Source organism: Felis catus, chromosome A2 (genome assembly GCF_018350175.1).
Source record: "Felis catus isolate Fca126 chromosome A2, F.catus_Fca126_mat1.0, whole genome shotgun sequence".
NCBI classification, from domain to species: Eukaryota; Metazoa; Chordata; class Mammalia; order Carnivora; family Felidae; genus Felis; species Felis catus.
In genome coordinates this window covers 118,042,886-118,070,700 of record NC_058369.1, presented here as the reverse complement: position 1 = coordinate 118,070,700, position 27,815 = coordinate 118,042,886, and the positions used below count along the sequence as shown (strand labels likewise).

General features: G+C 45.9%; 1 protein-coding gene and 1 long non-coding RNA gene across 3 annotated transcripts in view; one reads left to right on the top strand and one right to left on the bottom strand.

Annotated features, from left to right (window-relative positions):
• The window catches only part of NFE2L3 (NFE2 like bZIP transcription factor 3), a 31,677-nt gene that overhangs the window by 2,457 nt on the left and 1,405 nt on the right, over window positions 1–27,815 (bottom strand). For both annotated transcript variants that reach the window (XM_023250448.2, XM_019825057.3), the window contains exon 2: window positions 3,817–3,996. In XM_023250448.2, coding sequence (XP_023106216.2) covers window positions 3,817–3,996 — 180 coding nt within the window. The remainder of the gene's footprint in view (window positions 1–3,816; window positions 3,997–27,815) is intronic.
• On the top strand, window positions 16,763–27,512 carry LOC109497496. The gene is made up of 3 exons (XR_002153744.2): window positions 16,763–17,643; window positions 26,647–26,900; window positions 27,191–27,512. It is a non-coding gene; the product is annotated as an uncharacterized LOC109497496 (long non-coding RNA).

Below are 27,815 nucleotides of genomic sequence, written 5' to 3'. Positions count from 1 at the left end.
AACCACATTCCATATAATTTTTGCCTAGTATTGTTCTGCCTTATTTTTACCTTCTAAATTGGTTACCAAATTCTGTAATTTTTACAAGTCAAATACATATTTAGACGTCTCCAAAATGTGTTGCCAATTTCACTCACTGCTTCATCCTCAGCCTTCAGGTTGATTGAAATAACTCCTTTGATCTTTTAGAGTGGCTCCACTGGTGGCAGATTCATTTTTGGAACCTGGAGTTACTTTGCTTTCATGTTTAAACAATGATTTATCTGTTAAGATGATCAGGTTTAATGTTTTCCCTTAGTGCTTTGCACTAAGGCATGCATCGCTATTGATGTTTGCTATCCGTCTGTTGTTATGCCAATCTTTTTTCCTCCAGTAATTTAAAGAATTTTTTTTTCCCCTTTAAAATTGCTGTCCTATTTCAGCTGGATGTATTTGGGGACTTAATTCATTTTTATTTACTCTGCTTGGTATTTATTTTAAAAAAAATTTTTTTTTTTACATTTATTTTTGAGACAGAGAGAGATAGAGCATGAGCGGGGGAGGGGCAGAGAGAGAGAGGGAGACACAGAATCGGAAGCAGGCTCCAGGCTCTGAGCCATCAGCCCAGAGCCCAACGCGGGGCTCGAACTCTCAGACCGCGAGATTGTGACCTGAGCTGAAGTCAGACGCTTAACCGACTGAGCCACCCAGTCGCCCCTACTCTGCTTGGTATTTAATCTGAGTGTCCTAAGATCATTTTAATTTTTAAAATATTTTGCCATAAACACTCTGAACGGTGCTTCACCTTCATACTTCTAGTCTTTTCTGAGAGACTTTTTTTATTAAAAAGTTTTTTAAATGTTTGAGAGAAACAGAGAGACAGTACGAGCAGGGGAGGGGCAGAGAGGGAGAGCGAATCCCAAGTAGTCCATACTGAGGTAGGGCTCAAACCCATGAACTGTGAGATCATGCCCTGAGCTGGAATCAAGAGTCCAATGCTTAACTGACTGAGCCTCCCAGGTGCCCCTTTTATATTTAAAGGTGAGTTCATCTTTGTTGGTAACAGTTTCCATGGGAATCACACACCAAGGGTTACCAACTTACTATTAAATTTTATTTTTCTCTGCAAGGACCATTTTTTATATCATCTTGTAGACTTTGCCTTCTCGGCTCAGGATTCCTGGTAACAATGGTAGTGCAGATTCTAAGGACGAATGGACTTTGCTGTCTTCTTGGTGGTGGTTAGGGTTGCCCTAGTCCCTACCTCCTGAACAAAGAGACTATAAATTCTAGGCGTTAGGTGGGGAACTTAGGTCCACCCCCCCCCCCCCTCCCATGTATGGACTTGAGACCTCACTTCTCATCTATTCAACCCCAGTCATGAAATTTGTATCCAATACCTCCTTGGGGCTTCTTCAGCTTTGGGGTCAGTCTAACTCTCGATTTGAGTCCCCTCTTTGCTGCATACTATCTTGAGTTCCTTTTCCTGCTTTTGAGTTCTGCTATGCACTTAAAATCTGGATTTCCGGGGCGCCTGGGTGGCGCAGTCGGTTAAGTGTCCGACTTCAGCCAGGTCACGATCTCGTGGTACGTGAGTTCGAGCCCCGCGTCGGGCTCTGGGCTGATGGCTCAGAGCCTGGAGCTTATTTCCGATTCTGTGTCTCCCTCTCTCTCTGCCCCTCGCCCGTTCATGCTCTGTCTCTCTCTGTCCCAAAAATAAATAAACGTTGAAAAAAAAATTAAAAAAAAAAAAAATCTGGATTTCCATTTTTGTTCTATCCTAGGGGTTTTAAGTGTTAGCAAGTTCACATTCCTGACTCCCCTCCCTTCACTTTTTACTTTCAGGTTTCCCTTTTTGAGGGTCCAGACCAGTGTGAAGTATTCTAAGTCTATACAAATACTTGACTTCATTTCCTCTTCTACCAAATTCCTTGTTTTTGAGGCCCGTAACATATAACAAACAGAAGGCTTTCTGTGTCTTTCTATGGATGCTATATGACCACTTAAGCTAAATTGGTAGATACAGTTTCTTTTTACTGGCAAATCACACATTCTTAGTGGGGAGAAGACTTATTTGCTAACGTGACTGTTAACTTAAAATGATTCTTCATTTCTTAAGAAATTTTAGTAGTGTCCTATTCTGTTAATGACCCCAAACTTGGGCCATTAGTCCTGCCCAGCTACTAACCAAAATTTGCAGATGGTCAGGAGTGTGTGAGAATGAGTATCAGCACAAATCTGGAATCCTGTGAAAATCCTTAATGGTGAGTAAATAATGCTATTTGCAGAAAAGAAAGCCTTAATTTACAAAAGTGAGGGAAGAGTATAAAGCCCATTCTGCTTAAAATGAATTCTGGACTGACCCTTCAGGCTAGTCAGATAGGTTTCTGTACACCTTTGCTTGTTCCCTTGTCTTCAGTGCCCCCGGAGATGGAACACAGGAGCTAATAACCCTTACTGGATCCACAGGGGAGAAAGGTCTGAGATGGAAGGAGAGACAAATGTGCCTTAGAGACAACTGAGCTCTCTTTCTCCCCAGGTTCCCTTCTGCCCTGATGGGAATAATGGTTTCATGTGGCTTCATGTTGCTATTCATCCTTGGGAGTTTCCCTATTCTTCGGTGTTTCCCTGAAACCTGCTCTCACCTCTTAAAAACAAGAAACCCTCACTTCTCTTCAGAATCTTATCAGATGGGCTAATACATGCTTCCTATGATATGAGCACCTTAAATCTGTTTGCAGTCCATGCAACAGAGTTCTCCTATAAAGAACAATTTTGAGACCTTTGGTCTCAAAGAATTTGGTTGATCCATTACTTAATTGCTTTATTTTTTTGTTTAGCTGGGTATAGATCTCGCACAAAAACAGACAACTGAGCCATTCTTACGAGACACATTCCATACCTGAGGTGCAAAATGGTCAGCCTAATCATTCTTCCTAAACCTGTATTTGTTAAATACAAACACATGGTTCCTTGTCTGGGGCAAGTCATGGCTGAGAGCACCATCAGGGCAAGACCTACAAGGATGCACCTTCTAAGTGGAAGTGCCGAATGGTCTGGGGTCTGTGGAACCTCCAGGCCTGTGAGTAGAAACCAGAGTATGGTCCAATTGAAAGGAGGAGGGGAAGCACAGGCTGCAGAAAGAATCCAGCTCTCAGCCTGGCCTCTCTCACAGCAAAAGGGTATGGTTAAAAATAGCAAAAGGAGGGGGGCACCTGCATGGCTCAGTCGGTTAAGCATCCGACCTTGGCTCAAGTCATGATCTCACGGTTTAGGGGTTTGAGCCCCACGTCAGGCTTTTTGCTGACGGATTCTGTTTCTGTCTCTCTCTCTTAAAGAGGCTGTCCCACTGGGCCAGGCTAGAGGTACAAAGTAGGCAGGCTCCTGAATTCAGCACGGCCTACAGGGACACTGAGGATTTGAGCTCAAGACCTAGTTGGTATTGAGGGGTCATTTGCCTTCAAGTTCTGAGCTTGGGTGCCTCTGCAGATGGCTGGTTGAGGATTCCTGGGTTTAGCATGCTAGTCCTCTATTCCTTGCCATGGCAAACACAAAACCTGCTAGCAACCTCCTGGATGGGGTGTGTGTGTGTGTGTGTGTAAATACATATATACCCATCCCCCCCTCCCAATCTGGAGTTTAACCAGAGATTACTAATTCTATGGGCTGATTCCTTTGTGAATCATAACCACTTCCACAATTAAAATATCTTTTCATATATCTGATTTGCTTATAGTAGGGCACCCTTACATGCAGAATTCATTACTGACACACATACTGTCAAAGCCATAAAATATACCTTCCAGCCAAAACAGGCTTGGATATTGATACGCTTACCTCATTTCTAGATTCAGTGGTCTTTTCTGCCTCCCAGTCAGGTTTATCTGCTGCTTTGCGTGCATCCTCATTCTTATGCTGTAGTAGTTTTTTCTCTTGGGCTGATACTCTTTGCTCATTTTCCTCGTTCTGGGAGCTGTGACCCACTTCTTGATGTCTCTCTCCTAGTACCTCATTCTCCTATAAAAATAGCCAAAAATGTGCTAAGCAGAAATCTGTATTTCATCAAATAAGTCAAACCTTTAAAACTGCGTAACACTGCTCAGTGATCATTAAAAAAAAAACAGGTCAAAAGGGAAGACTGGCGTTACATTATTTCAGTATCAAAGAAATGACTTTTTTTAAGTTTATTTATTTTGAGAGGGGGAGGAGGGGCAGCGCCGGGGTGGGGGGGGGGGGTGCCCAAGCTGACTCCACGCTCAGCAGACAGCCTGATACACGGCTCGAATCCACCAACCGTGAGATCATGACCTGAGCTGAAATCAGGAGTGGGACTCTTAACTGACTGGGCCACCTAGATGCCCCACAACAAATGTTATTTCTTTTAAAACCAGAAAAGACGTTAACAGACGTTAACAACAAAGCTCAGACTAACATCTCCATAGGTATTTTTATGTTAATTCAATGAGACATCGGCATCCTTCACTACATCTCTCCTGCCCTAATACAGCAGGCACTACTTACACCTTTCTATAGAACTTGCAGAGATTAAATTAAACAAAAATTTTTTTTAGATCATGACCTGAGCTGAAACCGACCAAGCCACCCAAGTGCCCCTCCATAGAGATTTTCAACTATGCTTGCTTAGAGTCCTACTACTTTTCAATTTAATTGGAGACATAAGAGTCGACCATTAACATACACTGTATATACTGATACTTTTAATTATATTAAAGGCTTACAATTCTCCCCCCTCTAACATAAGATCAAAGCTTCTCAAATGCTTTCAAAGGATCTTTTTTTTTTTTTTTTTTTTTTACTTTTACTTCTGTTTGAGACAGAGTGTGACTAAGGGCGCAGCAGAGAGAGAGAGGGAGAATCTCAAGCAGGTTCTGTGCTATCATCGCAGAGCCTGACGTGGGGCTCGAACGCACGAAACTGAGATCATGACCCGAGCCGAAATCAAGAGCGGAACCCTTAACCGACTGAAGCCACCCAGGCGCCCCCATTTTTAAAGTGTATTTATTTTGAGAGAGAGGGAGAGCGAGAGCATGCTCGCATGCGAGAAGGGGAGGGACAGAGAGGAGAGGATCCCAAGCAGGCTTCCGGCTCTCAGCAGCCTGACAATTCGCAGGGCTCCCGAGCCAAGATCAAGAACAGGACGCTTAACCAACTGAGCCACCCAGCTGCCCCATCAAAGGATCTATTTGTAACTTTTCTCTTTCAGGAGGGATAGTACACTGGGCTAATTCCAGGACATCAGCACCACGCCCATACTCTTAAGGCAGAGAAATGCTAATTTTACAAAACAAGCAAATAAAAACACATGAAGGTCAAAGGAATGTAAAATCTACAGATGCCAGAAGCAAGGAAAGAAATCAAGACGAGCAGAAAGAAGAAGCACGCGTGCTAGTGGCCCACTTGGTTTACTGGCTTCTCTGTTCGCTGGACTGAACTCTGACCTTCTCAGCTTCCCTCCTGACCCGGGGTCGGTCTCGTTCCTGTCTCAGTCGGTCTTTCTCTGCATGACCCCACTCTTGTGCTCAAGGACACTGCTTCTGCTGCTCTGTCCTCTTCTGCGTCAATTATTTCCTGTCTTTTGGATTATTCCCACCAGCCTACGAATCTACACCACCTCTCATCTTTAAAAATCCCTCCCTTGGTGTCCCATGTTACTCTCCGGATCCCATCCCATTCTTCTGGTCCCTTTAAGAGCACAATCCTCCGAAGAGTCCTCTGGTCTCCATGCATTTTCTCTTGGACCTACTCCTGTGGGAATTTTGAAACACCTCACCAGGGTCTCCCCAAGTCGGACAGTTCTCCGCACTCACCTTACCGGACCCCGTCAACATTTCCCTTAGATACTCCCTCCTTCTGGAAACAGCTTCTTCACCTGGCATCCGAGTACCTTCTCTATCATCTTACCTCACCGGCTACTTCTCTTTGGCTGAAGCTTCATGTTCACCGCCTCTAAACAAGGCAGTACCCCCCCCCCCCCCCGCCAAGGCTCAGTCTCAGGCACCAGACACCCTCCCATCTCCCAGCTCGTGTTTGCTGTTCCTTCTGCTTGTAGGGCTCTCCCTCTGCTCACTCCTCCACTCCCCACCCCGTGGCTTTGAAGTTCAGGTCTCAAGTCAAAAATCACCATGTTACTATTATTTAAAACAAATAAATCAAAAGACACCTCTCCTCTCCCATCAATATCTATTTCCCTTGCTTCATAATTTTTTTTTTTTTTCATAGCATTTAGCACCAGCCACATAGTAGACCCTTAGTAGATACTTGTGGAATAGACGAATTCCTAGACACAACATCCGCAGACTCTGGTAGGGACCCGCTTCCAACTGGTGAGCTGCTATTGTCTTGCTTTCCTGCAATGACGTGCTGATTCCTGCCTAAATTTGGGGAAGGGAGAAAAAGGTGATGGGTCATCATTCTCTTAATGGCTCTCCTGCCAAAGCAAGGTTTCTTTTCCTTTCCTTTCCTTTCTTTTCTTAAGGTGTGTTTATTTCTTTTGAGGGAGAGTTAAGCCTGAAGATAAACAAATTCACAAATTCTGGCTTCCCGAGGCAGCTTACTTTGTTTACGAATTCGCTGTTTGGGCTTAGGAGCTTCTAAACTCTAAATTGCATGACCTGTTTTAGAGCCATGAAGCGAGGTCCTTTTCATTAATCTGTAGTATGTGAGTTAATACAACATGTATAGACACATGTGGACTTGCAAACAGAGGAATATGTTAAGTCTAAAGTTATACAAACAAAACAGAGGGAACAGGTAGCAAATACAGGCCTGGGTGAAGCCGATAAAGAAACCAAGCAGACTTTAGTCTGGAAAGGCTTTTGGGGGGAGGGGGGAGTACTTAAGAGCGGTAATGGCCTGCCTAAAAACTCCGGAAGAGAAAAACTGAAGGTAGAGAAGTTCTGTATGACCACTGTTCACGTTACAAGAAGCAGAAAAAAAATCCTTTAATAATGAATAACTCATTAAACGAGTTAAACAGAAGAATCAGAGTCCATTTGAACACAAACAAGTAAATGAGGGAAAAAGGAAATCTCTTACAGTAGAATGCAATTAAAGTCATCAAGGGATGCTAAAACTAGGGAGTAAAAGTTTGACAAGAAACAAGGCAGTGTAATAGTCTCAAGTATCACTTCACAGATAACTTAATCACAAAGAGAAAAATAACACAACAGGAGACACATGGCCAACACCACCTAAGCCTAATGGTAGATTCCAGCATCACAAAGTGGAAATAAACTGACATCATGTGCCTTCTGATACGATATGGAGAAGTAGAAATGACCACTTCTGTGATATTCCTGCCAAAAACTCATAATCTCAACCTAGTCACAAGGAAATAGCAAATAAAAATTGGGGCCATTTTACAAAACAACTGTCTGATGCGCTTCCAAAATCTAGAGTTTAAGAAATCCAAGACAGGAAATTTTCCAGATGGAAGGTGCCTAAGAGACTTGGCAACTGAATACAATGTGTGACCCTGGGTTAGATGCTGATCCAGGAGGAAAAAGCATTATATAGGACATTTCTGTGGTCATAGATAAAATGTGAATATGGACAGATTAGACAACGGTCTTAGATTTAGGTTCATTTCGTAATTTTGATAATTTTGATAAATATACACTTAAGTATTTGGGTACTGAGGGACAAAACAGCTTCAACTCACTCTTAAATGTCTCACGACCAAAAGAATTCTGTAGAGATAGCTAGTGATAATTATAAAGCAGGGAAGTCATGGGGTCATGGGGCAAAATGCAAACAACAGGTAAACCCGAGTAAAGGATATATGCTATTCTTGTGACTTTTTTTAAAAGTTTGAGATTCTACCTCACTAAAGAGTGACCCTAAAAATCCATACATGGCAGAGTCACTTTGGTCAATGCAACAGCAAAGGGTTGACCCAGAAGTATTCTTCCGTTAAATTTCCTGCTAGTCTGTTATTTTCTTCCTGAAGTGTACAATAGCCATATCAATTGCTTTATTATTTTCCCCTCCTCCTTTCCACTATTTAGACTCATATTTTCATCTTCTTGCCTAATTGCTTTGGGTATGCTTCCGGTATGCTTAATAATAACGGTGACCCTTGATTCCAGGAAGCACTCAGTGCGTCTCCTCTGGATACTCTTTACTAACTACAGCACTATTTCATTTGCCGCCAGATGTAGGTTTCCACACACGAAGCGATTCTGCAACACAGCGGGGCGTCCTCCCATTTTAACTCAATTCTGATGCTACCTAACCGAGCAGAGCGCCAGATGCCACAGGTTGAGCGCTTGCTCTCACAAGCCTGCCCACGCCCCTTCCTTCGGATGTCCAGTGCCGGTCCAGGTTGTCACCTGTGTGTGCTTCGGAACCACCCACGACCCCCTCCTCGGGACTGATTAATTCGCTGGAGTGGCTCACAGATCTCAGGAAAAAAAAATTGTACTTACGAGGTTCCCATTTCATTATAAAAGAATACAACTCAGGAACCACCAGGGGCACCAGGGGCACCAGGGGCGAGGTATGCGGGAAGGGGCAAGGAGGTTCCACCCCCAGGGCGTGCCACTCTTCCATATCCTCACCAACTTACTTGGTGGTCTCTGAACGCCACACCTCGGGGCTTCTCTTAATGGCGGCTTCACTTGGCAGGAACGACTGATTAAATCATTGACCACTGGTCACAACTGAGCTGCCAGATGGCAGCTTCCCCAGAGGTCTGAGAGGTAAGGGGGGTGGTGGCCTTGGCACCCCACCTCTGGGGACTTTACAAAGGCCACCTCATTGACATAAATCGAGAGTGGTTGCAAGGGGCTTGTTGTAAATAACAAGACATTCCTTTTACCTTTACGGCTCTAGAACTATTTTACTCTAGAACTATTTTAAGAACTGAGGGCCAAAGACCAAATATAGCAAAAGATGCTCCCACTGCTCTTAACTTTTAGGAAACCAAGAGTTTGGGGAGCCCTGGGCTAGAAAGGGGGATGAGGATCAAATACACATTTGAACCAGACCATCATACCTGACGTTCTCATCCTGCTCATGACTTTAATAGGAATGCCTTTTTTTTTTTTTTTTTTTTTTTTTTATTAAGTAGGCTTCATGGCCAGCATGGATCCCGACGCGGGGCTTGAACTCACAACCCTGAGATCAAGACGTGAGCTGAGATCACGAGTCAGACACTTAACCGACTGAGCCCCCCAGGCACCTCTAATGGGAATACTTTTAATGATTCACCACCAGCAAGGATAACACATGGACTTTTATTCAAGATTTGGCGATCAGTTTTTAGTCATTCGTTCAAACAATACATACTAGATGCTGGGGGATGCAAGAGTGAAAAATTCAGACTGCCCCTTCAGAGTTCACATTCAAAGGCAGGGAGCCGAAAATACAAGTGAACTAACAAAATAACTGCAAACGACGGCAAGTGAAAGAGGAAAGAGGAGACCCCCTTTAGTGTGTGGCCAGGGAAGGGCTCTCAGGGGAGGTGGTATTTGAGCCGAGATCTAAAGAAACAGAAAGAGGAATACATCAAAGGCAACGGGTAACATCCCAAGAGCGCGCTCATGTGCCTGTTACCATAACGTGTTTCATTAGCTTCTAAATGATGGATATTCACTTGTTTCCAACATTTCCTCCTAACAAACAATATTAAAACGTCCTCATCCATACTTCTTTGCAGACGTGTGCAAGCAGAACAAATTCCTAGAACCTATGCTAGGTCAATGGAGATGCACATTTTTTATTTGACAGATTCTACCCAAGAGCCCTTCAGAAATGTTTGTGGTAACTTAAATCCCTACCAACAATGGATAAAAGTGCCAACTTGATAGATGAAAACTGGTATCTCATTGTAATTTTACTTGGTCTTATCGAGTGCGGTTGAGAGCCTTTGTATTTCCTTTTCTGCCAACTGTTTATGGCCTTTGCCCATTTTGCCATCAGGGTGTTGGTCTTTTTCCTATTGATCATTAATGGCACAGGGTTGTTTTTACTCCCCTGCCTCCCATCCAGTCTCTGCAGAAATGGAGCAGAAGTGGGGACACAGACCGGTGGGGAGGCTACTACAATAATTTAAGGGACAGTAGATGACAATATGGAAGAAGGTGGTGGTAAGAAAGAGAAAATCCATGCTATATCGTAGAGAGAGAATATGCAGGGCTTGTTGATGGACTGGAAATGGGAGATCAAGAAAAGAGAAGAATTAAGAATGACCCCTAGGGGCGCTTGGGCGGCTCAGTCAGCCGGTTAAGCATCTGACTTCCGCTCAGGTCATGATCTCAAGGTTTGTAAGCTGGAGCATCGCATCGGGCTCACTGCGGGGGCTCGCTGTGAAACCCGCTTCAGATCCCTTTCTCTCTGTCCCTCCCCTGCTCATGTGCACTCTCTCACTCTCAGAAATAAATAAAAACATTAAAAAAAAAATGACTCCTAGATTTCTGGCTTGAATAACTTGGTGGACAGTTATGGAGAGAACGGCGGAAAGACAGTGAGTGAGTTGTTTAATTTGGACATGTTAAATGTGAGACGTGAAAAGTCAGGTAGAAATGCCTTATTACACACGCTGGTGAGATGAGAATCTGGAATTTACAGCAAAGGTGTGAACTGGAGGTATAAACTGGGAACACCTCAACAGTGGCAGCAGCGACAAAACCCTATGGGAACTAGCAAGATTCCAGCAAGAGAGGACAAAGCAAGGGGAAGGGGCTCCGCACTGGGTCCTGAGGAACTGCAACATCCCGTGGTCAGGCAGAGGAGCCGGCAAAGACGCTGAGGGGACAGAAAGCGAGATGCAGGGCAGCCAAAGGAGAGCAATGCGTCAGAATCCGAGAGCGTTTCAAGAAGAATGGAGTGGTTGATGGTGTCGAGTGCTCCTTGGGGGTTGCACATGGTAAAGACAGAAAAGTAGTAGTAATTTTAGCAATAAGAAAGTTGGCGGCGGCCTGAAAACAATCAACTTAGGGGGTGCCTGGGTGGCTCAGTCGGTTAAGCATCGGACTCTTAATTTTGGCTCAGGTCATGATCTCACGGTTCGTGAGTTCAAGCCCCGAGTCGGGCTCTGTGTTGACAGCACAGAGCCTGCTTGAGATTCTCTCTCTCTCCCTCTCTCTCTCAATAAATAAACTAAAAAAAAAAAAAAAAAAAAAAAAAATCAATTTAGGGTCAAAGCCAGTGATACTGTATAGAAGAATAAATGGGAACTGACAAATTAGAAACAGCATCCAGACAATTCTTCAGGAATGTTGGCTATGAAGTGAGTGGAGAAATGGACAGAGCAGTGTTTTGTTCGGTTTTAGAGACGACAGAAACCACAGTACCTTTGTAAGGGAATGGTTTAGGAGACAGAGTAACGGTAAAGCAAGGTCCCACAGAAGGCAACAGAGGACAAATTGCAAAGTACAAGTGGTGCGGCTGATTCAGAAAGAGGTGAAATTAGAGCTTTTATTTCAAGATCAGGAGGAAGTAGATGGAAGAACGTATTTGAGGATTTAGTGGTGGGAAGGTCTATCCTTATTTCTGAAGGTATTTTTTAAAAAGTAGAAATGGATATTGAGTATTAAAGGGACTTAAAGGTCAACCGATTTTTGACAAAGCAGGAAAGAATATCCAATGGAAAAAGACAGTCTCTTCAGCAAGTGGTGCTGGGAAAACTGGACAGCGACATGCAGAAGAATGAACCTGGACCACTTTCTTACACCATACACAACACTCAAAACGGATGAAAGTTCTCAATGTAAGACAGGAAGCCATCAAAATCCTCGAGGAGAAAGCAGGCAAAAACCTCTTTGATCTTGGCCACAGCAACTTCTTACTCAACATGTCTCCAGAGGCAAGGGAAACAAAAGCAAAAATGAACTACTGGGACCTCATCAAAATAAAAAGTTTCTGCACAGTGAAGGAAACAATCAGCAAAACTAAAAGGCAACCAACAGAATGGGAGAAGATATTTGCAAAGGACATACCAGGTAAAGGGTTAGTATCCAAAATCTATAAAGAACTTATCAAACTCAACACCCAAAAAACAAATAATCCAGTGAAGAAATGGGCAAAAGACATGAACAGATGCTTCTCCAAAGAAGACATCCAGATGGCCAACCATCACATGAAAAAATGCTCCACATCACTCTTCATCAGGGAAATACAAATCAAAACCACAATGAGATACCACCTCACAGCTGTCAGAATGGCTAACATTAACAATTCAGGCAACGACAGATGTTAGTGAGGACGTGGAGAAAGAGGATCTCTTTTGCACTGCTGGTGGGAATGCTGGTGGGAATGCAAGCACAGCCACTCTGGGAAACAGTATGGAGGTTGCTCAAAACATTAAAAATAGAACGACCTTATGACCCAGCAATTGCACTGCTAGGCATTTATCCAAGGGATACAGGGATGCTGTTTCGAAGGGGCACATGCACCCCCATGTTTATAGCAGCACTATCGACAATAGCCAAAGTATGGAAAGAGCCCAAATGCCCATCGATGAATGAATGGATAAAGATGTGGTGTGTGTGTGTGTGTGTGTATATATATATAATGGAGTATTACTCAGCAATCAAAAAGAATGAAATCTTGCCATTTGCAACTACGTGGATGGAACTGGAGGGTATTATGCTAAGTGAAATTAGTCGGAGAAAGACCAATATCATATGACTTCACTCATATGAGGACTTTAAGCGACAAAACAGATGAACAGAAGGGAAGGGAAACAAAAATAATATAAAAACAGGGAGGGGGACAAAACAGAAGAGACTCTTAAATATGGAGAACAAACTGAGGGTTACTGGAGGGGGTGTGGGAGGGGTAATGGGCTAAATGGGTAAGGGGCACTGAGGAATCTACTCCTGAAATCATTATTGCACTAGATGCTAACTTGGATGTAAGTTAAAAAAATAAATAAATTATTAATAAAAAAATAAAATGAAATAAAAGGATTTAAAAATTATGCCCAGAAATTATTGGACACTCTTTCCTCCAAGAGGTAAAGCTTAATTCCCCTCAGCTTGTGTGGGGGCTGGACCTAGTGAATTGCTTCGAACAAGCAAGGTGGAAGGGATGATTATGGCACTGGCTTCTTCCTTGCTCGCTATCACTTGCTCTGGTGAAAGCCATCACGTGAGCTGGAAGATCGAGCTCCCTATGGCGAGGAACTGAGGCTTCTCGCCACAGCCATGACTGATCCATCTCGGAAGTGTATTCTCCAGCTTCAATCAAGCCTTCACATAAATACAACCCAACCAACACCTCGACTAAGGCTTCATGAGACCCTGAATGTGAACCAGCCAGCCAAGGGGCCCCAGAATTTCTAACCCATAGACACCATGGGATAATAAATATTTGTTGTGTTAAGCCATTAAATTTGGGACAATTTGTTAATGCAACAATGGATAAGTAACATAAACACTTAAAAAATGCTTTTTGCATCCACATTTCTTGTATCTCTTGCTAATATTTTACTTAATACTCTGCATGAACATGCGTAAGAGTAATTCTTAGATTTCTTTGATCTATTTTTTTAGGTCTTGGTATCACTGTTGTGCTGGTTTTGAAAAAAGAGATTTGGGAAGCTTTATGTAATAGAATTCCCTATTGGAAAGTTTGAAAGAATTCTTGAAATCTACCCACACCAGTTAATATTTTTTAACTTTTTTTAAACTTTATTTTGAGAGGGAGAGAGAGAGGAAGAAAGAGAATCCCAAGTAGGGGTGCACCCCTGTATTTTTTAACTTTTTAAATAAATCGTGCTGATGATGTTTTCAACTTCGTTCATGGGGTATGCCAAACAACCCTCCCAAAAGGGCTGATTTACATCATCATCGGTGGTATTTGAACATATCCACTTTCTTAATGCTTTGCTAATTAAAAGGTGGCTGAGTCGGTTAAGCGTCAGATTCTTGATTTCAGCTCAGGTCATGATCTCGTGGTTCATGAGAGGGAGCCCCACGTGGGGCTCTGCGCTCACGGCACAGAGCCTGCCTGGGATTCTCTCTTCCTCTCTCTCTTTCTCTCTCTCTCTCCTCCTCCCCTGCTCGCCTTCTTGCTTTCTCTCTCTCCCAAAATAAATAACGTTAAAAACATATTTTGCTAATTAAAAGGTCAAAAACGCAGCTCCTTAGCAGCAGTGATCTTGGGGCTCTCAATGTACCCACGAAGCAGGTGGTGACGCGAAGACAGTGGAGGCGGGGCTCTAGATTCAAATTGGGGGCGGAGTCTACGTGTGAGAGGATTTGCAAATACTCCTAAGGATGGAGGCATTTGGAGCTAGCCAGGGGAGCCAAGGGAGGAAAGTCAAGGTCGGAGCAGGAATTTGAGCTGTGCTGCCCGCAGGTACTGTCTCTCCTCCTCTCTGGCCACATCGAGGGAGGCGGGAGAGGCAGGCGGTGAGACGTGGAGGGCTTGCTTCACTTCAGTGCTGAGTACCACCTAGTCTCCAGAGAAGGCCCTTTCCAGTTCTGCCTCTCCGAGGGTCTATCCGTAAGTGGCCAGACAATTTAGCACCCAAACCAGTCCATTTTTGAAAGGGTAGGAGGGTGCTATTAACAAGCTGGACAACAGGCACAAAGACTGTCCCAAATGCTCACCCTCTCTGTGAGGGTGACAGAGGACGACAGAGGAGACTGCTAACTATCAAGAATCTTGATGGCAAATAAGATTCCAAAGACCTAGGGAAGAGACACACTTGAACCCGCACAGCCTCGGGCACTCAGTATTTTCTTAGCTGCTCCTTCACTTACACATTCAAGTGCCAGCTGCTGCGAGCTATTAGAAAGTGAACAGAAACGTGCTATGATAAGTGATGAATGAGAAGAATCTTCCCCGGGTCAGTGTGTAACCCAGTTGTGTAACCCAGGCTGACCAGGGACGGTATAAAGGCCTGGCCAACTGTGACGAGCCGTGTCAGCCCGGAAGCTGCTAGTTTCCTGAGGCTGCACCAAGCTTGACTTCTGCCCCGTCACTTTCTTGTCCCCCTTCCCTAGTTGTAGCGCCCACAGTCACTCCCTTGGAATCACCCTGAACACTAAACTTGGGTCTCAGAGTCCCCTCCCCAGAGAACCCAATTTGTGACAGCACAGTTAGCAATTTTCTCTTGGCGGGAAGAAAGGGGAGGCCAGATCTCTAGGCAGGGAGGGGTAGAGGATGTGATATGACATTTCTATTTAGAAAGTAAAAAAGGCCTATGGCACTTGAAATATAATTTGCACAGCCTGCAAGGCATCTCAAAAGCCCAAAGGAGGGCTCAGATCCAAAAATGGCCGAGTAAAAAGGCTCATCCTACTCCTATCAGCTGTGTGACCTTGGGCTACTATGACCCTCAGTTTCCTTGTCTGTGGAGTGGAAGGATATTTTCTAACACACATTTTAAGGGATTCGGTGAGAAAAAGCACTTTGTACATTAAGATGTTATACTAATTACGACTCCTTTCTACCGCTTTTTCATTCTCAAGAGTTGCAATTACTAACTGCTGGCAACTCCATCAGAATGTCAAGAGAAAGCCATACCTGACCCTGGTACCAGTAATTATCATCTTTGCTCTCTTCTCTTCCTGTTTTTCTCAACTCAGTGACATGGGGCTGAGACACAGAGCATATGTGTTTTACGAGTACTGTTGTATATACTGGAGATTTATGGTCCATGCTCTTAAAGAGTGGGTAAGTCAAACCCATCATTAAGTTACTTTTTATTTGTGTGTAGGTGATTTTTACTCTTGTGGGGCTGGGACTCAATTAAGAAAGAAAAAAAAAAAGTTTCCACACTTGCCATAGGAAGCCACCGTAAACTTGTGAGCTGGAGCACTTCAACACTTCTACAAGTCCAATGACTTGGACTGAACGGGCACCTGCTAGAAACGTTCTCTCCACCACAGTCCTCTGCTAGGAGGGGACTTGTCTCTTCCTCCCCATGGATCCACAACCTTATGACTTTGGGCCCCTAAGCTAAAACTCAAGTCTTTCTGTCTCTAAAACGCCATGGCTTCTGGGCTTTCTCTTATGACACTTATCTTATTCTATCTATCCTATTCTATCTAAAAATTATAATTCTTTGGATCTTTTCTTTCCTGATGGGCTGTAAACTTACAACACCTGTCCTCCAGCTATAATTCACCTGTGCCACCAATGTTTCTTTTTTTTTTTAATGTTTATTTTTGAGAGAGAGAGAGAGAGAGACACTGTGTGCAAACGGGGGAGGGGCAGAGAGAGAGGGAGACACAGAATCTAAAGCAGGCTCCAGGCTCCGAGCTGTGTGCACAGAGCCGGATGCAGGGCTCAAACCCACTAACTGCGAGATCACGACCACGGCCAAAGTCGGACGCTTAACCAACTGAGCAACACAGACGCGCCACCCCGCCCCCGCCAACAATGTTAAGGTGCAGAGTCTTGCAAATTTTCTGAGGCAGTGGAGGTATCGGGAAGGGGAAGAGAGGAGCAAAGCTGGGCTTTTCTCTTCTTGCTAAATCCCTGAAGTTCCTGATAACTGGCACCATGATTTCCAAGCCTGTACTTATTATAATGTATTGGGACCTCAATACTGTGATGCAGAGCTTGACCCTGAAAAAAGTCTTTGTGAACAGTCCCAGCTGGCTTAGCTGGGCCTTTCATTTATGCTTCTGGGGGAGGAACGACTGAGACCTGCTTTGACCTTTAGGGCTGGATGGACCTTCAAAGACAAAGAACAGTGTGCTGCCTACGAGAAGGATGACATCAGAGGGAGAGGGGTGAAGGCCAAAGAATTCTGAGGCCTGTCTCTATGCTGGAGGCAAGCTGGAGTCATCAGGTCTAGAGAGAAACGAGGAGCCAGATAAAGAGAGGCTGTGTTCTATTTGGCCTGGGTGGTTTTTAATAGCAGTTCATAATAATTATAGTTCTCATTTATTGAGCACTCGCTGTGGGCCAGGCGCCACATACGTGATCTCATTTAAGTTGCTCAGAGGTAGGTACTCTTGTTATCTCCTGTTACAGAGGAGGAAGCTGAGGCCCAGAGAGGTTAAGCAACTTGCCTGAAGTCACACAGCTTTTAAGTGACAGAACCAGGATTTGGCTGCAGGCATTTGTCCTTCATGGCCGGATCTTAGCCCCTGCACTAGTTCTTGTTTGTCCCTCCAGATCTGTGTGTGCCCACAGAAGCTGTCCCCTGCTAACTCTGGGCAGGCTGGCTTCCAGCTGGGTTCAACAGTGGGACGGCAGAAGCAGGAAGTCTGGACAGCGAACAAAGGAAAGGCCAGAGCACTTCGCTTTGATCGTCGATGACGGCCCCCTCCTCATTCAGCTTCGGAAACTTTCAACCCTTCCCCTTTGGAAGTCTCTGGGTCCTCTGACATCCCCATCTGTTCCCATAAGAAATCATTCATGAAGTCCCTTCCTCTGAGCCACCTAGGGTAGACTGTGCTTCCTGCCAGAGCCCCGACCGCAACACCACTGCCCACGCTGGCGTCCACTTGCTTCGCTCCGCGCCACGCAGATGAGAGCAGCAGCCGTGGGGAGGGCTGACTCCAGACCAGGAAGCGACGTTCCGTGTGTCTATCACCTTCCCGTGCAAACACGGCCGGCTGGCTACGATGCGAGGTGTGGGAGGTGTGGATCTCGTCTGGATCGTGAGTCCAACAAACCAACTGTGGCAAAACTACCCGTGAGACGTTTGGGGGAGCCTGAATACAGACTGGAAATTTGGTGATTATTGAAGAATTACAGTTGATTTTTTTAGGTGTGCTAATGGTGATGCGCCGGTGATGTTTAGAAGGGTCCTTATATTTTAGGGATATATGCGGAAATATTTACAGAAGGTTTTCTGAGTCAGCGAAGGTAGTGGAAAAAGTCAGACAGGAACAAAGATGGGCTGTTTCTCTTCTCTTGAGAATTCTCTGCAGGGAACTGGCCGGGGGAATCACAAGAAATGAAGTCTGGGGGTAGGGTGGGGACTGTAATAGACAAAACAAGACCAGCCATGAACTGTAACTGTTAAAGCCAGATAACAGAGACAGGAAGTCCCGTTACCCTGGGCCCTGGTAGCCATTCTCTCCACCTGTAATACATACTTGAAATTTTCCCATAATAACACAAGATAGAAGCTAAACTCATTTCTGAAGCCCCTGGACATGGCAGGGAGGCAGCTAAGCAACCGGCAGGAATGCTCCCCAAGGCTGAAACGAAGTTATTTGATGTGACTGCCCACTAGAAGTCAGGTGTAAAAATAACAGTGTTTCTAAATAGGAGCCTCCACACCTATGACACAGGGTATGAGCTCCAGCGCACAGGCTCTGATTTTATTTTGATTTTATTTTTTTTCAGGCTCTGGTTTTAAAAGGAGCTGTTTCCCATACAAGCAGCCCCTCTGTGCAGGCTGAGGGGCTGGGGGGAGTGGTGAGGTAGGCAATAGGAATTCATTTAGAGGCGCCTGGGTACTCAGTCGGCTGAGCGTCTGACTCCTGATTTTGGCTCAGGTCATGATCTCACGTGGTTTGTGGGTTTGAGCCCCGCATCGGGCTCTGTGCTGGCAGAGCGGAGCCTGCTTGGGATTCATTCTTTTCTTTTCTTTTCTTTTCTTTTCTTTTCTTTTCTTTTCTTTTCTTTCTTTCTTTCTTTCTTTCTTTCTTTCTTTCTTCTTTCTTTCTTTCTTTCTTTCTTTCTTTCTTTCTTTCTCTTTCTCTCTCTCTCTGTCTCTCTCTCTCTTTCTTTCTTTCTCTCTCTTTCTCTCTCTCTTTCTCTCTCTCTCTCTCTCCCCCTCTCCCTCTGCCCTCCCCCACCCCCCCAATAAATAAACATTAGAAAAAAAATTCATTTACGATTCATTTCTTTAATGAATAAATAAATGATTACCCCAGCAGGCAAGACAGGCCAAGTGGGCCTCAAAATGCATAATGTGTTTGTATTTCTTTACTACTGAAAATTTCAAACACATAAAATAAGCAGAAAACAGAACATAGTAATGTACCCTTCATCCATTTCAGCCACTATCAGCACTCTGTCATTCTTCTATCATCAGTATCTCCATCCCTCCATGCAAAACTATTCTAGCACGGTATTTAGGTAGGATTTACATAGGCAGGAATGCATAAACCTTAGCTGTACAATTTCAATAAATGGAGGCACCCACTTAACTCACATCTTAACTGCAACACAGAACGTTTTCACCTGCCCAGAAAGTTCTCTCCTGTTCTGGTATTTCTACCTTGGCTTTGCCTGCTTTAGAACTTAAGCACGAGCTTTCAACTGCATTCATGCATGAGCTATATTTGACCCTTGAACAACACATGCTTCAACTGCGCACGTCCACTGATACGTGGAGTTTTTAACAGCATTGTACCGTAAAGTTTTTTTTTCTCTTCCCCATGATTTTCTTAACATTTTGCTCTAGCTTCCTTTACTGTAAGAATACAGAATGTCATGCACATAACTTACAGAATATGTCATCAACTCTTCATGTTATCAGTAGCCCATCAGCAGTTCAGTTTGGGGGGAGTCAAAAGTTACACAAGGCATTTCGCCTGTGTGTGGCATCAGAACCCTGAACCTGATTGCTCAAGGGTCAACTGTAGTTCTGCATTCATTATTAGTTTTTTGCCAAGCTAGTCCCCCACCCTCCAGCAAGGAACTAGAGAGATCTGGCTTCAGCTTTAAAACACCAGGCAGGGGGCGCCTGGGTGGCGCAGTCGGTTAAGCGTCCGACTTCAGCCAGGTCACGATCTCGCAGTCTGTGAGTTCGAGCCCCGCGTCGGGCTCTGGGCTGATGGCTCAGAGCCTGGAGCCTGTTTCCGATTCTGTGTCTCCTTCTCTCTCTGCCCCCTCGCCCGTTCATGCTCTGTCTCTCTCTGTCCCAAAAATAAATAAACGTTGGGAAAAAAAAAAAAACACCAGGCAGGTCTTCCATTTGGGGGGAGGGGGCGGAGGGAGGCTATTGGGAGGCCATGGTTAAGAAACCTAAGAATCATCGGGAGGTCCCATAAACTGGAGATTCCCAGGCCCCACTTGAGAAGCTCTAATTCGGCCCATCAGGGGAGGGCCCCCAAATCTACATTTTAACAAGCAACTTAGTAAATGACGCAGTCACTGGATGACCTTGGGAGAAACTCCACTCTAGAGAAAGGATAAGAGGGGAGCCTGGGTGGCTCAGTTGGTTAAGCAGCCGACTTCGGCTCAGGTCATGATCTCATGGTCTGTGAGCTCGAGCCCCGCGTCAGGCTCTGTGCTGACAGCTCAAAGCCTGGAGCCTGTTTCAGATTCTGTGTCTCCCTCTCTCTCTGACCCTCCCCCGTTCATACTGTCTCTCCCTGTCTCAAAAATAAATAAATGTTAAAAAAAAAAAAATTTAAAAAATAAAGGCTAAGAAAAGTGTGCCGGGTTGGCTTAGTTGGTAGAGCATGTGACTCTTAATCTCAGGGTTGTGAGTCCAAGCCTCACATGGAGCGTGGAGCCTACCTGAAAACAAACAAAAGTTATTCCTTTATTTATTTATTTTTAAATGTTTATATATTTATTTTTGAGAGAGAGAGAGAGAGAGAGCAAGTGAGGGGCAGAGAGAAAAGGGGAGAGAGAATCCCAAGCAGGCTTCACGCTGTCAGCACAGAGCCCAGTGCAGGGCTTGATCTCACGAACCATGAGATCCTGACCTGAGCCGAAACCAAGAGTCAGACGCTTAACCAACTGAGCCACCCAGACACGCTCAGAAGTTCTTCCTTTGGATGAGCCTTCACGTTCAGGGTCTGGCTCCTCCACAATTTCCAGGCCTCCCTTACATAACAGCTCTTCAAATATCTGAGTTGCCCATCATGTTCCTCCCTCAGCCTGATCTTCTCAGCATGGCACAACCCCAATCCATTCAGCCATTTCCAGCAAAGCAGGTCCCAGCATGTCCTAGCAGTCTGATGCTTTCCTCCAGAGGACAGGGGTTTCCTGGAGATCGGACCCCCAGCTCAGGGACGATAAGAGCAAATCATCTGTTAGACATCTATGAGCACACCAGGAACTATACTAGCCTTTTAACATACAGTGTTCTTTAACCCTCATAAGAACTCTCCCCAAAAGACGTTAATATTCCCCTTCTACAATCTGGGAACTAAGGCTCACAGAGGTTGCCCAGGAAGAGCCAGAGCTGGGATGGTGTGATGGTTAGTTTCAGGTGTCAAAGTGGCTATGCTCTTGTACTCAGTTATGCAATTATACACTAACCGAGGTGGTGCTGTCAGGATATTTTGTACTTGTGGTTACAGCTACGGTCAACCAAGTGACTTTAAGTAAAAGATTACCTTGCTAATCGGAGTGAGACTCATCCAACCAGCTGAAGGACCTTAAGAGCAAAACTGAGGTTTCACTGAGGCAGAAGACATTCTGCCTCAAGCCTGCAGCATCAGTGCCTGCCCCGAGTGTCCAGCTACCCCAGAGTTGGGACTTGCCAGTCTCCACACCTGTGTCAGCCAATTGAAACAAATCTCTAAAACAGATATATAGGGGCACCTGGGCAGCTCAGTCGGTTAAGCGTCTGACTCTTGATTTCAGCTCAGGTCGTGACCTCACGGCTCATGGGTTCGAGGCCCGCATGGGGCTCTGTGCTGACAGTGCGGAGCCTGCTTGGGATTCTCTCTTTCTCTCTGCCCCTCCCCTCCTCAAAATAAATCAATGAACATAAAAAAAAATAAACTAGATGTATACACATGCATACACATGTATACACGTATATTTATCATACTGGTTCTGTTCTCCGAAGAACCCTGATGCCAATGGGAAGCCAGTTCTATCCAACCTCAAAAGGCCATGCCTTGCCTCTACGTCACTGTCCATACTCTGCCAACCACTATCTGCAACTCAACCCAAACCAACCCAGATGTGTGTCTGAGCCTCAGCCAGCTTCTGCTGCCCAGAGGTGTACTGGAATATTAACACAGATCCTTAACAACCAGATTTTGAGAATAAGCTACTCATATCAAAAAACTGCCGTAGATGGGGGAAGTTTTGTAGTGTGTGGGAGGTATGGTTTACTCGGTGCTTAACAGTGGTGATTTGTTCTACTCCGGGCAAGGTCACTAACTTGCTATATCACTTTAGGCAATCCTAAATTTCACCACCTGATTAATGATCACGCCAACCTGAAAGTCGGCTTTCCATGGCCCCCATCCACTCAAACTGGCCTTAAACGGTCAGATGGCCTATCAGGATTTCAGATCTGACCTACTTTCCGGTCGGGGCGCTATCTGGCCTTGAATGACCCAAGACCCGTTCAAGCTCATGGCATTCTGGAAGTTCTGGCAAGGCAACGTGACGGATGGGTGAGGAGTGCTCAGCAGAGGTGGGCTACACCGGCCTCTGCCCTTGACCCTGGCCTTGGTGCTACTTGCAGGTTCAAGTGAAGACTCAGTTTCCAAGCTCAAGACACTGCAGTCCCAAGGCTACACCTTGAGGATGCCAAGGCCCACCTATGAAACATTACACAGTGCAGCTGGGCTCAAAGGAAAGAACAGGAAATGCTTATCGCAGAGGTGATGATAGTTGAGAGAAGTCTGAGAATGTAGCAGTAAAAGACTTGGAAGGGATGAAAGGACACATTCTGGGCCAAGGTGACAGAGTGAGGTGCAGGAGAGCACGGGGCGGTCTGGGGAAAAGGAAGGGAGAAAGTTTTAGGTGGAAAGTAGGCCACAGGTAGAACCTAAGTGGGAGATGAGCTCAGCTTGGGCAGCTGGGGAGTTGGGTCACACTAGCCTAATGGGGCGCCTCAAATGACAAAAGATTGAATTGGTAGGTAGGTAATGAGCTGGTGGACGCTCCCCAGATGAAAGTGAAGAGATGACCGTGAGCTTTGGAAACCTGTGCCGGGCAAGAGAAGGAATAGGAATAAATCGGGGCAGGGGCGTCACAGCCCCAGCTGAATTAACAGCAGTAGCAGACATGACTGAGGGCTTACTGTGTACCCACCCTAATTTGTATGATCTCATGTAACCCTCACAACTCCCTAAAGTACTCTTACTATCCCACTTTACGGATAAGGGAACCAAGGCACAGAGAGGTTAAAAAGCGTGCCCCAGATCACACAACCTGTCAGCAGTGAGCCGAGATCTACAGCTACCCCTGCCTCGGGTTTGACTCCAGCGTCAAGTAAACTTGACCACTGGCCCAGCCTGCCTCGGGAGTCCCAGCCCGGGCCCTGCGCTCTGATTTCTGAGCTGAGCAGCAGGGAAACGATACAAGGGTGCTATTTCTATAAACTGCACATTGAGGTGAAAAGCTGACTGGAAGAAGTCTGAAGTAAGGTTCCTTGGGGTTGGTTGCACATGAAGCCAGCAAAAAACACCCCAGGTTTGCTCATGGGCTCACACCAAGTCCTGCAGCAAATGATCGTACACATAGACCAGCTGCTTCCGGAAACTGCTGCGGCCTACTTGCCCAACAAGCTGAACGCCCCAAGAGTTGCCAGGAAAAGGGAGATGGTGACTGCGTAATGGATTGAATCGTGTCCCTCAAAATTCCCATGTTGAAGTCATAACCCTCAGTATCTAAGAGCGTGCCTTTGTTTGGAAATGGGGTCAATGCAGATGCAATCAGTTGAGTCGGGTGGGCCCCGATCCTGTACGACCAGTGTCCTTACAAAAGGGGAAGTTTGGCTACAGGTGTGCACACAGGGAGAGTGTCTTGTGAAGATGAAGGCAGAGATGGGGGCGACACCGTAGAAACCAAGAGTCACCAAAGATGGTCAGCAAACCACCAGAAGTTAGCAGAGAGGCCTGGAACAGACTCTCCCTCTCAGCCTCATAATGAACCAGGCCTTGACCTCCGACTTTTCACCTCCAGAACTGGGAGACAAATTTCCGCCGTGTAGGCCACCCAGTTGGTGGCACTTTGTTAGAGCCGCCCTGGGACACTGATACAGTGACCCTATGCCATCTTCTCCTGTGTAAGGCCATAGGTGAATGTTCACTGCGTCCTTAAGCAAAGAGCCTCCTCTGAAACTTGGTTACACTGCGATGTATGAAGGTATAAGACTACTTTTGTATCATAGGCGTGAGTTAAAAACAAGTAAGTGTTTGAGATTTCCTCTACCTCCAACTGCCCAGGCACCGGTGACTGATTAACTTTGCTTTTGAAATGAAAAACCAATTTTACTTTAACAATTAAGGAGCTTCTTTCTCTTCCTTTACGCTTAGATTCTTCCTGTGACCCAAAGAAACCCAGTCTAACCCACGAGGTCCTGCTGAACCCCTCACGCAGCACAGGGTCCCTCTCCTGGGGGCTTGAAACCATTATCGAGATGACCACAAGCCTCTCAGCTTCAAAGGGGAGACAGCTCTCTGAAATGCTGACGGCTGGCTATAGGCCAACATATGCTCACACATTCAATTCTGCAAAAACTGTTCAATTCTTTGTTTAACCTGTGCGTTACTTTGAAAACACGTGCATCATCGGTCATGAGTGAATGGCTGTGGTTATGAAGGGAAGCAGGTCTACCCTGGGGAATTCCAGGTTCTGTTTTCAGATGATGATTGGCCCCGCTAAGAAGTGAAACCAAAGCAGTATTTCTTCTGATATTTGGAAAATCCCCTACTCCGAAACAGTTTTGCATATGTACAAAAATTATGGAAAATTATACCGTTAAGACCAGAATCTCCTACAGCTCAAATAAGCCACTGAAATTATCTATTTAAAGACAAACGAAACTGGGCACTTGGGTAGCTCAGTTGGTTAAGCATCCAACTCTTGATTTTGGCTCAAGTCACGATCTAACGGTTCGTGAGTTCAAGCCCCACATCGGGCTCTATGCACTGACCGAGGGAAGCCTGCTTGGTATTCTTTTTCCCTGTCTCTCTCAAAAATAAATAAACTTTAGGGGCGCCTGGGTGGCTCAGTCGGTTGAGCGTCCGACTTCAGCTCAGGTCACGATCTTGCGGTCCGTGAGTTCGAGCCCCGCGTCGGGCTCTGGGCTGATGGCTCGGAGCCTGCATCCTGCTTCCAATTCTGTGTCTCCCTCTCTCTCTGCCCCTCCCCTGTTCATGCTCTGTCTCTCTCTGTCTCAAAAATAAATAAACGTAAAAAATAAATAAACTTTAAAAAATAATAAAAACAAACAAAACAAACCTCTGCTGTTCCTGTAGGACAAAACACTCTCTCTTGTCGAAGTTAATAGCCACCTTGCAAGAGCAGGGGAGGGGCAGAGAGAGGACAGAGGATCTAAAGCGGGTTCCACACTGACAGCAGTGAGCCCAATGTGGGGCTCGATCTCATGGACCAGATATCATGACCCGAGCCAAAGTTGGACGCTCAACCAACTGAGCCAACCAGGCACCCCCACACTTCTAAGCCAACTACACGGAATGAACTGATTCTCACAATTCTGTGTGGTGGGCACCTTTATTATTCCCATTGTGCAGGTGAGGAAAATGAAGCACCAGACAGGCAAGGAAACTGGCCCAAGGTCACAGAGCTGTAAGTGGTAGAGGGCTGGGATTCAAAACCAGGCAGTCTGGCTGCAACACACCACACCCAACCCCCTAACAAGCAAACAACCAGCTCAGACTTATAAACAGGACAAAAGGAAACAAAGTGAGTGGGGACTGGTTAAGTAGCGTGGGTTTAGAACCGAGGCAGAAAGAAGAGAACAGCAATTATATTCCAGGCACGGGGCTGGCACTTCACACATGCTGTTCCCATTTAATTCGCACAAACCTTGAAGTCAGTGTTACTCTCCCACTTGAGAGGTGAAACACTGAGGCTTGGAATGATTAAAAGAACCTGTATGAGGGCACATTAGTAAGTGATATCCCTAAACCCAGGTTTGCGGATTGCAAAAACCCGCGCTGTTTTCCCAGCCCATTTTCCGCAGAGTCATGGTTTCAAATTGTAACCCCAGTATTATGGATGGTACAATCTGCTTTTAAAAGCCAACCCGGGGCTGCCCGGGTGGCTCAGCTGGTTAAGCATTGACCCTTGATTGCAGTTCAGGTCACGATCTCGAGGTGCATGGGATCGAGCCCTGCACAGGGCTCTGCGCGGACAGTGAGGAGCCTGCTTGGGATTCTCTCTCTCCCTCTCTCTTTCTGCCCTCCCGGGCTTGTGCTCTCTCTCAAAGTAAATAAATAAACATTGGGAAAAAAAAAAAAAAGTCAATCCAGCACAGGAGAGTGGTGGTGCTGAGGTCAGGAGTGGGAGGCATCACCCCCATCCCAGCTGCATGCTGGTTCAGAGAACCTGGGTACAGACACAAGTGCTTAATTAAAGTGCTAGCCTGGGGGGTGCCTGGGTGGCTCAGTCGGTTAAGCGTCTGACTTCGGCTGAGGTCATGAAATTGCGGTCCGTGAGTTCGAGCCCCGCATCGGGCTCTGTGCTGACAGCCCGGAGCCTGTTTCAGATTCTGTGTCTCCCTCTTTCTCTGACCCTCCCCCGTTCAAGCTCTGTCTCTCTCTGTCCCCAAAATAAATAAACGTTAAAAAAAAAATGTTTAAAAAAAATAAAGCGTTAGCCTAGGATCCGAAAGCTCTGGTTCTAGTTGCACCTCTGGCACCAATTAACTGCGTGGCTTTACCCAAGTCCCCTAACATCGCTGGTCCTCTATTTTCTTTTAGTACAAATTGTTTGGAAGGATGCCCGGTCTGCCTACCTCACAAGGTTGCTTTAAAAAAAAAAAAAGGTATTGCCAAACACATACAAGCTTACAACCAAACTTCCTTATGTTTTCTTTTGTTTTTGCGAATCCAGGTGAATTGGCTGTGAAAATGTAGGATGTTCAGCACCTGATCATCACCAGGATGCATATCACCGGGGCACCCCAACAGCTGCCGCGGTCCAGCAGGTCCACACGTGCTAGCTGAGGAAGGCAACACCAGGAGAACGGCCCCGTAGGAACTTCATTCTCCCCGCTAGGAAAGCTGGGCTCAAGGCCTCCATGGAGGTGCGGCCAAGCCTTGGCCCCCAGAGCTTCCCCGAATGCGGGTTTGCAGAGACTAAATAAGGTAATGCTGGGAAGGGGAGGGAACAGCTTCACCTCTCCCCAGGTCCGGGTTTGCTTTGCAAGGCGGGTGACATGAAGCGGGGGGGGGGGGGGGGGGGGGGGGGGGGGGGGAGGGTGCCATCTGCTACAGCATGGAGCATTGGGTTTCTCTCCCCACCCCCACTCCCCTGCTGCAGAATCGGGAAAGGTTGCAGTGCCCCAGGCACCACTCCTTAGGAGGCAGAGGATTCAGGGGAAGGCCGAGACTGGATGAGTGAGTGGGAAGAGCCTTCCACTTTTTGTTTTCGACAGGAGCGCACCCAGACTCGCACTAACCCCCATCCCATTAGTTCCGGCCTCAGGAAGAGGAAGGGATCGGATCTGCATAACAGTGAATCACAAGCACTTCGGCACAATGACCCCTCTAGGAGAGGGTGGAGAAGCTCGTCTGGCAACTGCCTACACAAACCGGGCAATTCTGAAGAGCAGCAAACAAACCTGTCTACCCCAGTTCCCATTGTGCATGAGATTGTGCTCCACAAAAACAACATCCAAGGAACACCTGTTGATCGATACCAAACGTTAACACTCAGATTTGGGCCAAGAGACAATTAAAAAGGTCACTATGAAGGAACTTTGGGCAAGATGGTTTTGTGAAAATTGGAATTAAGTGTCCTTAGACTCCAGCAGCTAGTGGGAGCACCACATAGATACTTCCATCAGTCCATCTCAGCGAGCTCTGTTTCAAAAGGAAGTTAACCCAAGGGATTTGAACCCATAAGCCAAAGGGCACTTAAGTCACTAGGTGACCGTCAGGGCACATGCTTTCTTTATGCTAATTAGAAGTTACACAGGTTCCAGGAGGGAGGAGGGTTTTTAGGAGCTGGGGATGGTTAGGTCAGCGGGACGTCCACCAACTGGCCTCAGACTGAACACT